Source organism: Cydia fagiglandana, chromosome 17 (genome assembly GCF_963556715.1).
Source record: "Cydia fagiglandana chromosome 17, ilCydFagi1.1, whole genome shotgun sequence".
NCBI classification, from domain to species: domain Eukaryota; kingdom Metazoa; phylum Arthropoda; class Insecta; order Lepidoptera; family Tortricidae; genus Cydia; species Cydia fagiglandana.
In genome coordinates, this window is record NC_085948.1 from 9,975,397 (window position 1) to 9,991,443 (window position 16,047).

Genomic DNA, 16,047 nt, shown 5'->3' on the forward strand with positions numbered 1-16,047 from the left:
GCATACGCGGAAAAATGTGACAAATCACAATTTTGAAATTGCCGCGATTTTTTGTAGCATATGCGCGCACTGACATATAAACACATACATACGTTGCATTTCTGCGACAAAATTATCGCACGATCAAAATAAAAATCGTAGTGCGTGCTTGGCCTTACTCTTTGGTTTATTTATTATTGAGCCCCCTCCAGACTATGCGCGTGAATCGCGGGCGAAGCCGCGAACGCGAGTGTGGAGTCGATTTCGCTGTCTGCGAAAATCGACACCACACTCGCGTTCGCGGCTTCGCGCCGCGATTCGCGCACGAGTGTGGAGGGAGGGGGCTTTGGATACAACAGATATTGAAACGCTTGTTAACGCGCGTTGTAAAACCGCCCGTGTGTATGAGGCCTTATAAGTCAAGTTGAAACTTTCTCCTTCCATAGATCAAGACCTAACGAATAAGATTAAAAAAAAAAACATATTTAGTCTATGTTTGTGACATGTCGTTCACTCAGTGAGTAGGCAATAGAATAGAATCTAATTATTTTCGTTTTGAATACCTACTGTTTTCATTTATGTTATTGTGTGTTAACCAGTGTATTTATGTAAGGATACGAATATTCTACATATTATAGTTTAGATTTTGTATAAACTATAAATTTAAGCTATGGATCTCGAAGACAATGCCCTGGGCCTAACCCAGGAGCAAACTGACAAAATTTTGCAGTTTCAAGACCTTACAGGAATCGAAGATATGTCTATATGTAGAGACGTTCTGCAGAGGCAGCAATGGGACTTAGAGGTGAGGTTCATTGCGCTTATTCTTGCTTGTATGATACTTTTCTGTAGCTATCAAATTCGTATTTATCATTGTTTTTGGGTCACAGCTGACTGCATTTTATTGATAGTAAAAAGTTGTCGTCTTTAACTATTTATGTTAAATGCAGCAAAAAGACCTTGTAGTGTGATAAATGCAGTTTGTTTTTTTTTCTATCATAATTTCCTCTTTCAGGTGGCAATTCAAGAACAGTTGAATATTCGAGAAGGACGCCCGTCGGTGTTCGCGATAGAGGCGCGAGCGCCGCCCGTGGTTCATGATTACATAGCACAACAAGTTTTCACAGATGAGCCGGCAGAAGGCCCAGGGGGCGTCCGGGGCCTGTTCCGATATGTTGTCAACCTAGTTGTATCAATGTGCTATAGTACAATAACATCAGTATTAAATCTGTTGTTAAGTTTCGTCCGCAATGATGATCGGAGATGTAAGTACCATTATTGGCTACTTATGTACCTACCATAACCTATTCTTTGTATATTTTGTAGGCAGTGATCATAAATTGGCATACTGTTCAGTTTCTAAGAAGCATAGTAAATATTTTATAAAAATATTTTTTCTTTTCTCTAGATTTACAGTGAAAAACTAATAAATGTACAAATTAAAATACAAAAAGAAAAGAAAATGGATGTTTTAAGTTTAAAAGTTGCAATAAAACTACTTTCTTTTGTTAGAAGTATTAGTGCTGAATATGTGAAAAAGCAGTGCTGTGTTAATATGTAGAGGTTACTATTATTGAGTCAGTATTGATAACATACATATTTCTATATGGAGTTACATTCTATGGAAATGCTGTATATTTCAATACAATAAAACTGCAGCACTGAATGCAGAATGAATGGAACAAATCAATGCCCTAAGTTTTTTTTTTAAATACTAACCCCCTTATTTATAAACTTTTACAAGCCACAATTTGTTAATTTATGTTTTATTTGCTTGTTATAAATATATACACACAACAAACACACATGACAAATAAAGACAAACAATTAATATCTAATTGAGTCTTGTAGCACATTTTTTATGAATAACACCATGATAAGTTGTGACGTCCAACGGCAAAAGCTACCTTATGGCGGTTAGCGCTTACGCTATTATTAACGTCACTCCAATATTATTGCGGCGCTATGCGACGTAAGCGCCAGCCGCCATAAGGTACCTTTTGCCTAGATATGAGCGCCGCGCCGGCGCGCCGCCGCCGCCGACGAAATTTTCGCGCCGCCGCCGCCGACGCTGCGCTATCGGCGTGGCATCGGCGTGACCTTGGTAGATACTAACTACTTTCAGAATCAGATTTTATCTAGTTTAGATCTTTAACGGCACCACTCTGAATGGGTCCATATTGGCTCATATACAATTCATTATTCGAATATTTCTAATAATACCGCTTTGTAGTCATAATCATCGTTTCTCCGAAAATTGTTACTCATATATTTTTTTAACAGTTTTTTGTGCTACTACATTATTCATAACGATACATAATCCGTTTTTTTTTTACTCATAATATTGTCACTGAGAATGTATCTGTGCCCATAATGTTATTTGTAAGAATTTCTCGAAGACTAAGGCGAGCATTTGCTCTCGCTACGCTCGCTCACTGTGAGGGTCACAGGATTTCGGTTCTGTGAGGTTCTTACCTAACCTAACCCACCATTCGGACAGAATTTCGGTTCTGTGAGGGTCGCAGTTCTAACCTAACCTAACCCACCTTTCCGGCAGCATTTCGGTTCAGGTCGCAGTTCTAACCTAACCTAACCCACCATTCTGGCAGCATTTCGGTTCTGTGAGGGTCGCAGTTCTAACCTAACCTAACCCACTTTTCTGGCAGCATTTCGGTTCTGTGGGGGTCGCAGTTCTAACCTAACCTAACCCACCATTCTGGCAGCATTTCGGTTCTGTGAGGGTCGCAGTTCTAACCTAACCCACCTGTCTGGCAGCATTTCGGTTCTGTGGGGGTCGCAGTTCTAACCTAACCTAACCCACATTTCTGGCAGCATTTCGGTTCTGTGAGGGTCGCAGTTCTAACCTAACCTAACCCACCTGTCTGGCAGCATTTCGGTTCTGTGAGGGTTACAGTTCTAACCTAACCTAACCCACCTTTCTGGCAGCATTTCGGTTCTGTGAGGGTCGCAGTTCTAACCTAACCTAACCCACCTTTCTGGCAGCATTTCGATTCTGTGAGGGTCGCAGTTCTAACCTAACCTAACCCACCTTTCTGGGAGCATTTCGGTTCTGTGAGGGTCGCAGTTCTAACCTAACCCACCTTTCTGGCAGGATTTTAACCTGACTTGACCTACAGGTGCATGCTGTTATAAATAAAATCAAATATGTCAAAATCGACATGTCGAGTAATAATATATGCATAAATTTTAGTAATAGAGATATTTATGTAGAATGACATTATGAATATAATAAATTCGAAGTTCCAATGAGTATTGTTTAAAATGAAAATGTACAATGATCAGTAGGATGTAAAATTATATGAGATACATTTTCGGAGTTTCAATAATCGAAGTTGCAATTTTATATGAACTTTGGCGCACCCCTTATAGACATTTAAAAGGTAGTTTAGGTCCATATCATCATCATCTCAGCCATAAGACATCCACTGCTGAACAAAGGCCTCCCGCTTGGACCTCCATTCGTACTGGTTGGAAGCGACCCGCATCCAGCGTCTTCCGGCGGCCTTAACAAGGTCGTCCGTCCATCTTGTGGGTGGAGGTCCATATAATTCAAAAATATCGAAGGTAAATTCAAACTTTTCTGTCTGGTAACCGCGCTACTAGTCTTAGGACAACGAAATTACAAATTTTGCCAGCTGGTTAGGTAATCCGTCATTCGCCGCGAAATTAACCATTGCAAGCATGGCTGAATGTTTTTAAAATGTATAAAAAGCGGTTAATAGATATTAAGCGTTTTCGCGTCCAAAGGAAGGGCGTCGGAAACGGCTCTCATTTAAACTTGGCCGTTGTTCAAATTTCAAACTTTCCTCTCTCGAAGCTCAATCTTTGGCCTCGCATCGCTCGCATGGAAGTATGCCGCTATCTGAATCGCCAAGTTTTCGGCTCTGTTTGGAGCTCAACTTTCGGCCTCGCTTTTAAAATGTTTGGTCATTGGTTTTTGTCCGATCTTAGCTCCACTGCAGCACGGGCTTTGGCCTCGCACGAAAGCGCCTGTATGGAGATACAGGCGCTTTCGTAGTTTTTAACATTATGGCCTCGGTCTTTATCGGCATTCGGACTTGCTTACACTGGACCACTAGTTCTAAGCTCTGCTCTCTTGCAGCTTGATCTTCGGCCTTGCACAGAAGCGCACCACAATCGGCGCTCCAGGCATTCGGCCGTCAGCGAAGCTCACAATTGGCGTTCGATTCTAAGCTGTATGCTTAATACCAGCAGCTCAGCCTCTGGCCTCGCATGCTCGCATGGGAATGCGTCGGAATCAGGTCTTCGGTGTTAAGTGGAGCTCGGCCTCGAGCCTCACCTTTAGATATAAATCGGTTTTGTTGGGTTGATTTGGTTAACGAAAAAGCTTGATTTTCCTCACTTCGGCTCTTTAGAATATCGACAAGACGTTTTCCTGAGGATACAGTCAATCTGCTACTGTTTAGTTAGCACAAAAGATAAGGGCCTCGCAAAGATCTTCCGGCCACGGCCTCACCAAGATTAACACTGGCTTTGATGAAGCGCGATACCGTTTATGCGAGTGTTTATACTATATAAAACTATTTTCGTACGTTTATTCAATAAATTATCCTTGAAATTAAAAAATGCACTTATTTTATAAGTTTCCTACAGCAAAAACATGTTTTTTCGATAAAATTTCGGTTGGAATTATTTTTTCATTAATCAAAGGTGTTTCAAGGCCACGCCGCCGATTCGCCGCCGCCGCCGACCGATTTTGACCGGCGCGCCGCCGCCGGCTAAATGCCTATCGGCGCTCATATCTACTTTTGCCACAGTCACAGTTAATAATTTTCTGACACAAATTACTTTTACCATCCAAAATATATAGAAAATCATGTACATACTTTTCTTTGTTTCCAGTGGTCACAGATCCCCTCGGTGATGTGGTAGGCTTCATCAACAGCTACACATCAAAATACAACCAGCACCCGGTGTTCTACCAGGGCACGTATGCGCAGGCGCTCAACGATGCCAAGAAAGAGCTTCTTTTCCTAATAGTTTATCTGCATTCTGATGCAGCTGCAGAAACACAAAACTTCTGCAGGTGAGTGTATTTATATTTGACCATTAATTTAACCTTGTGAGTCTAAATTTAACCTTAATTTTTAACCTTTTAACCGCCAGGAATTTTTGAGCGAGCGAGCTCGTGTCGCCACCGGCAGTAATTGTACGACGCAGAGTAAGATTGGCATACTTACGGGAGTTATAAATGTGCTGTAAAAACCAAATCAGATTGTTGTCTTATTTATCAGACTGTGGCGAAATGAGCTGGATATGTAATGTCTTATATATCAGACTCTGGCGGTTAAAGGGTTAAAATCTACATATTCATTGCAATCTAATTTGAACCTATAAAGTAGTATTTCTTTTGTTTCATTGCATTTTAAAATAAACGAAATTCGGTCCAATTTACTTATAGAACAAGGTTCAATTTGAAAATAGGAAAACTTTCTATGCTGGGTCTTACCAGGTTAATTGTGGTAACCAAACTTTTTATTTGGGTCTAATAACAGTTTAATGTAGCTTGCTGTTATGGTGACATCTTTTCTAGGTCACCTTTTTAAATCATGAATTTTAACTCTGCAGTTGTAATAAGCCGAAAAACATAATAATAAAATGTAATTCATAAATGGCATTGGCATTTCTCACCCTTCTCATGAATTATTGGTATGCCAGCATTGTCATCAGACAGCAATTTACTTTTTGGTTTGTTATCTAGAATTGTAGTATGAGTGTGTGTCACATTCATTTACTATGTTGTGGAAATGTGTATCTTGAACACAAATATTTTTATCTATGTGGCCACATTGTTCACGCAATTACTCTAAATTAAACCAGTCTAGGTCTCGGGCAGTGAATGAATTAAGGAAGCAATTAAAAAGTTGATTCATTCACCCAATTATTATTCTCAAAGCTGCTCCCTTGTTACAGAACTACCCTATCAGACCCAGATGTGATATCGTACATAAACACGCATGCACTTTTCTGGGGGTGCTCTATTGACACGGCCGAAGGCTGGCGGGTGGCGCAATCTGTCGGCGGGCGGCGCTACCCGCTTCTATGCGTGGTGTGCGTACGAGATCACCGCATGACCGTGGTGGCGAGGAGCGAGGGGGCGTGCAGCCCGCAGCAGTTGCTGCAGCGGCTGCAGCGCGTTGTAGCGGATAATGAGCTGCATCTCGTCGCAGCGAGGGCTGACAGGTCAGTCACTGTGTGTAGTGTGCACTTTTCTGTGCGTGGTGTGCGTGGGGGACCACCGCATGACCGTGGTGGCGCGGAGCGAGGGGGCGTGCAGCCCGCAGCAGTTGCTGCAGCGGCTGCAGCGCGTTGTAGCGGATAATGAGCTGCATCTCGTCGCAGCGAGGGCTGACAGGTCAGTTACATCAGGTCATGTATTTAGTGTGCACTTTTCTTTATAGTGTGACACAAATCCCTATCATAATTTTATTTACATGTCCTTTTTCATCATACAAGTGTGTTAATGCTTTTGAGATGTGCTTGAGCCCCTTAGGCCCCTATCCCCTGTATAGTTCGTTTTTTTTAGCATTAGAAAAAACTACGTGTACTTAATGTGTATTTTAATTGAAAAACACTTTTTAAAAATTAGTGACTATTATGAAAGCAAAATAATATAAATAATCGTATATGTAACATTTTTGCCGTGACTTATTTTTCAAAATGGTTTTTTTTAAATAAAAAGACACGTCAAGATTGTTTACCTTTTATCTAATGCTAAATAAAAAACGATCTATAAATCCGCCCCTGCCATCCTCCAACATAGCTTAATGAAATAAGGATTTATTCTAAATGTAATATTTTCTTTATCAGGGTTGAACGCGAAGTGACGCAGCGTCTAAGAGCGTCACAAGACGAGGCCTACGCGGAGTCGCTAGCCGCCGACCAGGAGAAAGAGCGGCGGCGCGAGGCCGAGCGCTCGGCGCGAGCCCAACGCGAGGCCGAAGAAAACAGGCTGCGGGAACAGGAGGTGAATAGGAAGCAAGAGGTATGTAATATGTGGACATTACTACTATGATTTCTCTTTTACATCGTAGTCTGTGAGGGAATGTTATGACGGTGATATGTTTGATTACGATTAAGTAGTAATGAAAATTCGGTTCAAAACGGTTTTGCTGTAAGATTATAAATAACGATCCTGTTACCTCAGGTGTTCAGTGAAAGTGACATTGTTAAACTAGTAGTTCGCCCCGAACTGAGAACTCGCGGTTAACCAAAAATTATATAGCGATTGACTTTGTTGCACCTACTAAGGTACTCGTATAGTGACATAAAATAATATAAAATAAATGAGGGCGCCAGTTTCTACGTAACTGTCATATTTTTGATGTATAATGCTTACACATATCAACAATTTAGTATGGACATTTTTGAGTTCAATTTTATTTAATTTCTACTATTTTATGTCGCACTACAGGCGGCAATGGATCAAAGATCGCGTGGATTTATTGCAAAGTTTGTGGAGCCCTCAACTGATAGATTTAAGCAAAGAGTAGTATGTATAAAATAGTTGGTCAAGCAGATCTTGTCAGTAGAAAAAGGCGGCAAATTTGAAAAATGTAGGCGCGAAGGGATATCGTCTCACGCCTTTTTCTACTGACAAGATTTGCTTGACCATCTATATATAGGACAAAAAGAGCCCTCTCGTGGAACTTTTTTTGCATCAATTTTGAAGCGCCATCTGTAATTCTTAACCAGAAACATCAACGTCAATATCAGGGGAGAAGGGGCATAAATAGCGTCTAAGTACCTATGTTGCGAACGTAAAAAACTTCGACTTTGAAGAAAGGCTTCAGGCTATTTATTAATACACGAAAACAGATTAGTTAGGTACTTTTAACTTGACTGTTGTTGTAAATAAAGTACCTATCATACACGGTTGGAATAACACACAATTGACCACGAAACACAATTGCACGCAGCACAGGTTGTGAATCTACCCGCCCTGATTTTTTCTGAATTTTCTGATAATAAAGTTCTCAGCAACTGTGATGGCGTATGAAAACTTTGTTTCTTTTAACATTATAAAACTGAAAGTATTTTTATTTATCTGAATTATGTCGTAGTACAGACTATAAATACGGTGTTATAATATTTTGAGTTTTATTCGACAAAGTTGTTTTTTTGTGACAATTGTCTCCATGGCAACACCATAAATAATCTGTTCTATCAGATGTTTATTTGTTTGTTTCATACCCTGGATACAAGACTTTTAAGACGTTCTGACGAAATAAAGTGAAGCCATATTAACAAAAAAAAGTTTAGCGTTAAGTAATATAGGTGGCGCTATTTTTTCGAATAAAGGGCTTTGTATACGGCTGTCCCTGCCATAGAGATAAAAATAAGTCACCACCATAGAGATAAAAATAAACTTTATCTGTGCTAACCTCAAATATTTCCTGTCAAATGTCAAATACTTATATTATGTTTATTTTATTTTATTTTTATCTTGCTAATTATTGATACTAAACTCGACCATGTTTCTTGCAAATAAAATGACCAGAATAGCAAGACCTCTCACAAACAGCTTTTTGGCCTTCTAAGCCCTTCTAGCTCAATAACCCCTTGATCGGGCCTGCTCATAATTTAATGACTAAAATATAATGCCCTCGACTACACGTTTACCCAATTTCATTTAAATTAGAACAAATTTACTAAAGTTATTGAGTATCAAACTATCTTCTGACAGTTCAGCTTAAAAACATCGAAATGCCGGGACGTGCCCATAGCCAGACGCGTGTTCAAAGTCGAATGTAAGAACTTCGATTCGCTATTCGTTTCGCACGCTCGTTCGATAATAATAAAAAGAGACTACATTCTTACGCAACTTTTTTCGTATTCAAAAATACACTATTACGCAACTTTTTTCGAATTCGAAATGAAAAGTAAGGGTGTGGTGAATTCTGTGCATCCGAGCGCTATGGCGCAGTACAAAATTAGTGTGAATTAGTTATATGTCTGCAACTTGCAAGCAATAATAAATAAAATAAAATAAGCGATATAACAAAATTTTTAATTAAAGAAAAACTAGTAAACTTGACTATTTCAGGCAAGGTTGGCATGACCAAACCGTTCAAACGTCAGTTTTTTTTGGTCAGAGCTATTGGACCGGTGTTCTGACAGGTCTCGAGTTCGAATCTTGGTCGAAGCGGTGAAATTGTCTTGGTTCCTTTAATTTAAAAATTTGCGAATATGTCTCGTCAGAAATGTATGGCTTTGATCCTTTTGTTAACAATCTGGTATCGGTTGGTAGGTGTCGGCAGCTCGGGCGGCGCTGGCGGCGCGGCTGCGACCCGAGCCGGCGCCGGGCGCGCGCGCCGTGGTGCTGCTCATCCGCCTGCCCGGCGGCGAGCGCCTCACCCGCCGCTTCACCACCGACACCACCACACAGGTAATCATAGGACATTACACTCAGCAGCTGAAACTGTTGACCAGGGGCCCATTTCTCAAACGGTATTAGTCTAATAGTATTACCCTGGCTACACACGTTAACTATTAATCGCTACGATTTATAAGTGTGTGTTGCCATGGTAACCAATACGATTTGAGAGTTCCGTGCACTAATAATATGTATTAGTCTAATACCGTTCGAGACATGGGCCCTTCTATTCTAACATCGAAAATATTTCGATCGGCGACGAGGGAACAAAAAACCGGCCAAGTGCGAGTCGGACTCGCGCACGAAGGGTTCCGTTCCATTACGCAAAAAGCGGCAAAAAAATCACGTTTGCTGTATGGGATTAAGTATTTAACCCCACTTAAATCTTTATTTTATTCTGTTTTTAGTATTTGTTGTTATAGCGGCAACAGGAATACATCATCTGCAGTGTTCGGCAAACTTGGTGCCACACCGCGGGATTTCTACTAGAAATCTTAATATGGACATGACTCAAACGCCGCGATCTTGGTCGAAAAAGTAATTTGAGTATTAGAATATTAAGTGTTATTTATTATAGACGTTTATACACTGAATAAACGCATAAATTGTATCATTATTATTTAAAAACAATGATACACTTTAACCGAGTTTTTTTTTTTTTTTAATTAGCCTATTAGTGTGTCCCACTGCTGGGCAAACGCCTCCCCTCTTTCCCGCCACTTGTCTCTGTCTAATGCACACTCCCTCCACTCCACACAGAATGTATCTAGGTTGTCCCGCCATCTTCGTTTGGGTCTTCCTCTGCCCCGAGATCCATCCTGTGGGATCCAGTCCGTGGATACTTTAGCCCAGCGTTCTGGGTGCATTCGGCAGATGTGCCCTGCCCAGTCCCATTTCAGCTTTGCGGCCTTCATACCCACATCCACAATGCCAGTTTTGGAACGCAGTTCGGTGTTTCTAATACGGTCGGTTCTACGAACACCCAGTATGCTGCGTTCCATTGCTCTCTGGCAAACCTTGAGTCTGGACTTTTCAGTTTCAGTTTGAGACCATGTTTGGGCGCCGTAGGTAAGGATAGGCAGGATACACATGTCGAGGAGTTTGCGCTTTAAAGAGAGTGGAAGGTTGCCCTTCATTAGCGTCTTCATGGACCAGAAGCTCTTCCAGGCGTTTGCGATACGGCGATCAATTTCTTTGAACTGCCTGTTGTCGAAGGACACTAACTGGCCCAAGTAGATATACTCGTCGACATACTGCATATCCCGCCCATCTACCATTACACTACGTTTCGCACGGTTGGTCATCAACTGTGTCTTGGACCTATTCATGGAAAGTTCGACTTCAAGGCTTGCCATGCAAAGTTCTTGGAGCATTTGTTCGAGTTGGGATGCGGTGTGGGAGAACAGGACAATGTCGTCGGCAAAGCGTAGGTTGGTTAACCTTTTGCCGCCGACGTCGATTCCCATTGTTTCCCAGGAGGCCGCCAGCTTTCGGAATATCTCCTCTAGAGCACACGTGAAAAGCTTTGGAGAAAGCGGATCTCCCTGTTTCACACCTTTTTCAATTGGAAATTTGGGGCCGGGAGCGTGAAGTTTGATGCATGCGGTACTGTGATGGTATATGGTGCCAACGAGTTCGATGTAGGCATTATTAATATTTTGATTCTTCATTGCGGAAATTACAGCAGAGTGCCTGACACTGTCAAACGCTTTGCTGTAATCCACGAATGCTAGGTAGATTGGTTTTTTGAACTCGTTGGCCTTTTCTATGATTTGGTTGATGGTGTGAAGGTGGTCGGTAGTAGAGAAGCCAGGTCGGAACCCTGCTTGTTCAGGGGGTTGTTTTTTATCCAGCAGTGGGGCAATTCGATTCTCTATTACTTTTATGAATAATTTGTATAAGTGAGAAATTAAACTAATCGGTCTATAGTTGCCTATTTCTGATTTGTCGCCTTTTTTATGGAGTAGAATTATATTGGAATGACAGAAGTCTTGAGGTAAATTTCCAGAATAGAGAATCGAATTGAACAAATTGGTTATATGAAGGAGTAATATTGTTTTGCCTATTTTGAGTGCTTCTGCTGTTATACCATCGTCGCCTGGGCTTTTTTGGTACTTTAAGCTTTTGAGGGCTGCATTTACTTCATATCCTGTTATGGGAGGGGTGATTTCAGGATCGGGACAGGTGTTGGTGGATAGCTGAGAAGAAGGGTCTGAATATAGTGACTTATAGAATTTTGTGCAGATTTCTGTAATTTTATCTCTACTATTATATTTTTTCCCGTCCTCGTCCCGTAGGTTTGTAATCCAAGTTTTTCCATTAGAACTTCCGTGTTTGGCTACTCTGAGAGAAGAATGTTTTTTCAGTGCTATTTCAACCAGTTTTGTGTTGTAATTTCTGATATCACGTCTAATACTTCTTTTAACCTGTTTATCGAAAATAGCGTATTGGTGTTGGCTGTGTTGATATTGCTGTCTACATGCTATGAGGTTTATTGTGGCTTTTGTTAATTTGTTATCTTTTTTCTTGGTCTGTTTGATTTTCTTGCTCGCGGTTCTTATGCTATTTGTTATCATATTGTATTGGGTCTGCACATCCGTATCTGTATCGAGCAAGCTAAATTGATTGTGTAGTTCTATATTAAATTGTTCGTGATTTGATAAAAGAGTTTCCCGGTCTAAGCGTTTCATACGTTTTAAGAAAATTTGTTGTCGGTGAATTTTGACGTTAAGCCTGAGTGTTGCTCTTAAAGGCCTGTGATCGGAGCTGTATTGTATGTTGTTTATTACCGAAATGTTTTTGACTATATATTTGTCGGATGAAAGGATAAAGTCTATTTCGTTGCGGATGTCTTTAGCGGGCGAGACCCAAGTCCAGCGACGACTTTGTTTTTTCACGACGAAGGTATTACATATCCTTAATGTTTGCCCAAAAGCAAATTGGATAAGGCGGTAACCGATTGGATAACCGAGTATTATTTCAATTAAATTAAAAATTAGAAACATTGTAGAAGGAAGTAATACAACACTGATCCCGGAATTCCCACGGCATATCCGTATTAGCATAATGATTGAGGTCATTAACCCCGTGTGGCACCAATTTTGCCGAACACTGATCATCTGTGTCAATTTTAACTATCACGGGTCATGAGATACAGCCTGGTGACAGACAGACAAACAGACGGACAGCGGTGTCTTAGTAATAGGGTCCCGTTTTTACCCTTTGGGTAAAAAGTAGCGTTTTTCCATCATGTATGAATATGAATATCAATCTCATAAGTTAGGAAGGGGGTTGGCCGGCCGGTCGAGGCCTTTTACAGATGAGGTCAGTATAGGTTTCCCTGTCAATTTTACCAATAGCCTTTTGCCATATCCCATGTATAACGAAATTGGAAACGGGGGAAATCTATCCTGGCGCCATTTATAAAAACCTTTCTGTGGACATCATTATACGAACGAACTTTAAGTCTAATTTTCTTACTTTATCCTTATAGACATGTTAGAACCTATCCACTTCTTAAAACTTGTATGATGAGAAATATATCCAAATCGTTAACCTCTGCGTATCCACAGAATAGACGCCAATTATTCCAAATGTTTTTGACCCTGTTAACATTCTTAATTTTACTTGTTTCAGGACTTATACGACTTTGTCTTCAGCCACCCACAGTCCCCAGAAGAGTTTGAGATTACGACGAACTTCCCAAAGCGTACCATACCCAAGGGCCCGTCCAACCTCGTCGAGGTCGGCCTCAAAGATAGGGATGTCCTATTCGTCACCGACATGAACGCTTAACCAGTGAGTTATGTGATCTTAGAACTGAGCAATGTAGTGAGAGTATTGACGTAATACTTTATTTAAATATTTGTGATGTTCCACGGCTAATGGTACTTTATGGCAGCTGGCGCTTACGTCGCATAGCGCCGCAACAATATTGGAGCGGCGTTAATAATAGCGTAAGCGCCAACCGCCATAAGGTACCTTTACCCGCGGGACGTCACATTTGTGAATGTGTATTTAAATCCTTTGAGTCTTTATACTTTGACGTTTATTCCATCCAAATTGAGTTGAACAGAATAACCATCTGAATATTTTCAATTTTGAGGGCTTAAATGGTTTTGGTACATATTTGGTTTTGCATGACACTGGCGTTTATTGCCCTTTGTACTGCATCCATATGAGTCAGGGTGGTAGGAAATTTTAACCACTCAACGCGTTCTCACATTAAGTGTAAAATACCTTCTCGAATCCACTCAATGTACCGTTCTGGTATCTATTTGAATACCACGGATAGATAACGCGAATGCAAGCATGTGCGCAATTTGGAACACACCCGACAACCCATGAATATACGCAATACCAAGGGCATATACTCAAACGTGCTTGCACTATTGAAATTGTTTTTTTAAACATAATTAGGGTTAATTGACCAAAAGATGGATATAGGCGCAGTTCCTCTGTCTAATGGATATCATTGTTATGAATCGGTTTATAATAAGTAACTAATCGACACTTTTGTCGAACTATGAAACTCGCAATAAAGTTGAAGCGTTACGAGTGAGCTTAGCGGGCGGTGAGTTGTTTTCTAGAAAAAAATGGCTTTTTTGGAGTTCATTAGTGAATCAAAAAGAGGATTAAATAAAATTCGCCACGTTACAACACCAATAAGTTTTCCCAGAAAGGCAACACAATAATATTTCATGATGTCGCGGAGTTGAACTTCTAATTGATCCATTATGTTAACACGAATACTGGCTTTAAATTTTTTTTGGTACCTGCCCTTTAATAACGATCGCCTTAATCTGATATGATCGAAAAGTTGCAAAAAATCAACACATGAAATCCGAATATCGTTAAACTAGGAATTGTAATTGTTCAAAACCAAAATATCATTTTTGGTCACAATTTTAGTCTTTAAAATAATACATATAGGAATTAGATGTAAAATATTTAGGTAAAGAAACTACGGTCGTAACGAATGGTGGAAGCAGCAAAAAAAGAAATCATACTTATTAAAAAGACATTTAAATTATTTTTTTTATTTCAACACTTCTTTGATACCTTTTTGTGATTACGTACTTAATAAACGAATGTTTATTTCCATTTTTACTAATGTTAATCTTCCTCTCACTGGGCACATATTATTATTATTTTTATTCCGACAATTTTTATTGTATTTGTAAAAACAATTGGAATCACATATTATAATTAACCTTCGAAAGTTCAAAAATTTAGTACCTATTAATAAACTAACTGCTAAAAGGTTAATATTAGTGCATGCACTTTGAAATGTGATATATCTGTAAAGTAAGTTTGATATTCATAAAATATTAAAATATATGTCCAAAATTAAATTCAACTCTTTCCTATGGTTGTATAGCGTCAATTGTTATGTTGTTTGTTTTTGTTTTGATATATAGCGGACTTGTTTTGTTCAATTTTTATTCCAGCAAAGAAAGATGCATAATAAAGAATATCGGATGTTAAATTTAAGTTGTCTTTACCGAAATAGATTTATTTTATATCTGTATGTTGATATTATTTATTGTGAACCTACTCTAAGTGGTCAATGTAGAGGTAAACTTATGTTGTAAGATAGCACAATTTTATATGACGATTCTAAATTACCGTTTATAGTTATCCGCGGCTTCCCCCAATGATATTTTTCATTTGTTTTAATGGTATGTTAGGAAGTAGGTGCATTTCATTTGACAAAAAATCATACTTTCATATCTTTCATTAGCTAGTGCTAATAGTGCTATGGAATAATATCTTTAGGCCCGGCGCCCGCTAACGGTAAGGTACGGCACGGCTAGGCAGCCTCAACATGCCTAAGGGCGCCTCAGTTTACTGCCGGCCCAGCCAAGGTTACAATCGCTATCGCTTCGACAACGAAAAGCATTGTCCCTCTATCACTCTTCCATATTAGCGCGACAGTGACAGTTGTGTTTCGATCGCTACGGATCGTAAGCGATTGGCATCTTGGCTACGCGGCCTGGTTGCTACGCGGCACAGTATGCCTTTGCCGATAGTGGGCGCCGGGCCTAAAGTAATTTTATTCAAAACCATTTATGCACTAATAGAATTTTCACTAATCTGAAATACTGAAAGCATATTATGACCTCGGTTTTAAAAATGAACTAATGCAATAATAAACTTTTGATTTAAAGTACCGACAGATATAATAACTAACACCCGGTTCCTATGTGTGATGCGCCTTATATAACATTTCATACCACTGCATTTTCGTTCCAGCTTTTGCTTATATTTATAAAAGCATTGTGTATATTTGTCAAAACTACTTTATGTAGATATGACCGGTGAGAATGGTACGAGTGTGGTGTAACGGACAGTGGCTGGGCCTGCATTTACGAAAACGGACTTTGTAATATAGTTTATTGTTTGGTTGTATAATAATTATGTTCCTTCCATAAATTGTGTTTTATTCACATCCTAAATTCCCGAAAGAACATTACGTAAGTACGATCTGTTGATAGTACGTTAGACAAGAGGACGCATATGACCGATTAATAGGATATGATTTGACATGCCTATTGGATTGGCTAACGTAATAAATAATAAGTACTTGCCTATAAGAGGGAGGCCTATGTTCAGCAGTGGACGTCTTATGGCTGAGATGATGATGACTT

At 39.9% G+C, this 16,047-nt stretch overlaps 1 protein-coding gene across 1 annotated transcript; it reads left to right on the forward strand.

Annotated features, from left to right (window-relative positions):
- The first annotated feature begins 485 nt into the window (after positions 1 to 485).
- LOC134672444 (FAS-associated factor 2) lies at positions 486 to 15,832 on the forward strand. The gene is made up of 7 exons (XM_063530342.1): positions 486 to 784; positions 995 to 1,244; positions 4,864 to 5,047; positions 5,935 to 6,204; positions 6,832 to 7,006; positions 9,272 to 9,409; positions 13,034 to 15,832. The coding sequence occupies exons 1-7, from the start codon at positions 650 to 652 to the stop codon at positions 13,190 to 13,192; spliced, it is 1,311 nt and encodes a 436-aa protein (XP_063386412.1). The 5' UTR covers positions 486 to 649; the 3' UTR covers positions 13,193 to 15,832.
- Positions 15,833 to 16,047: the final 215 nt, after the last annotated feature.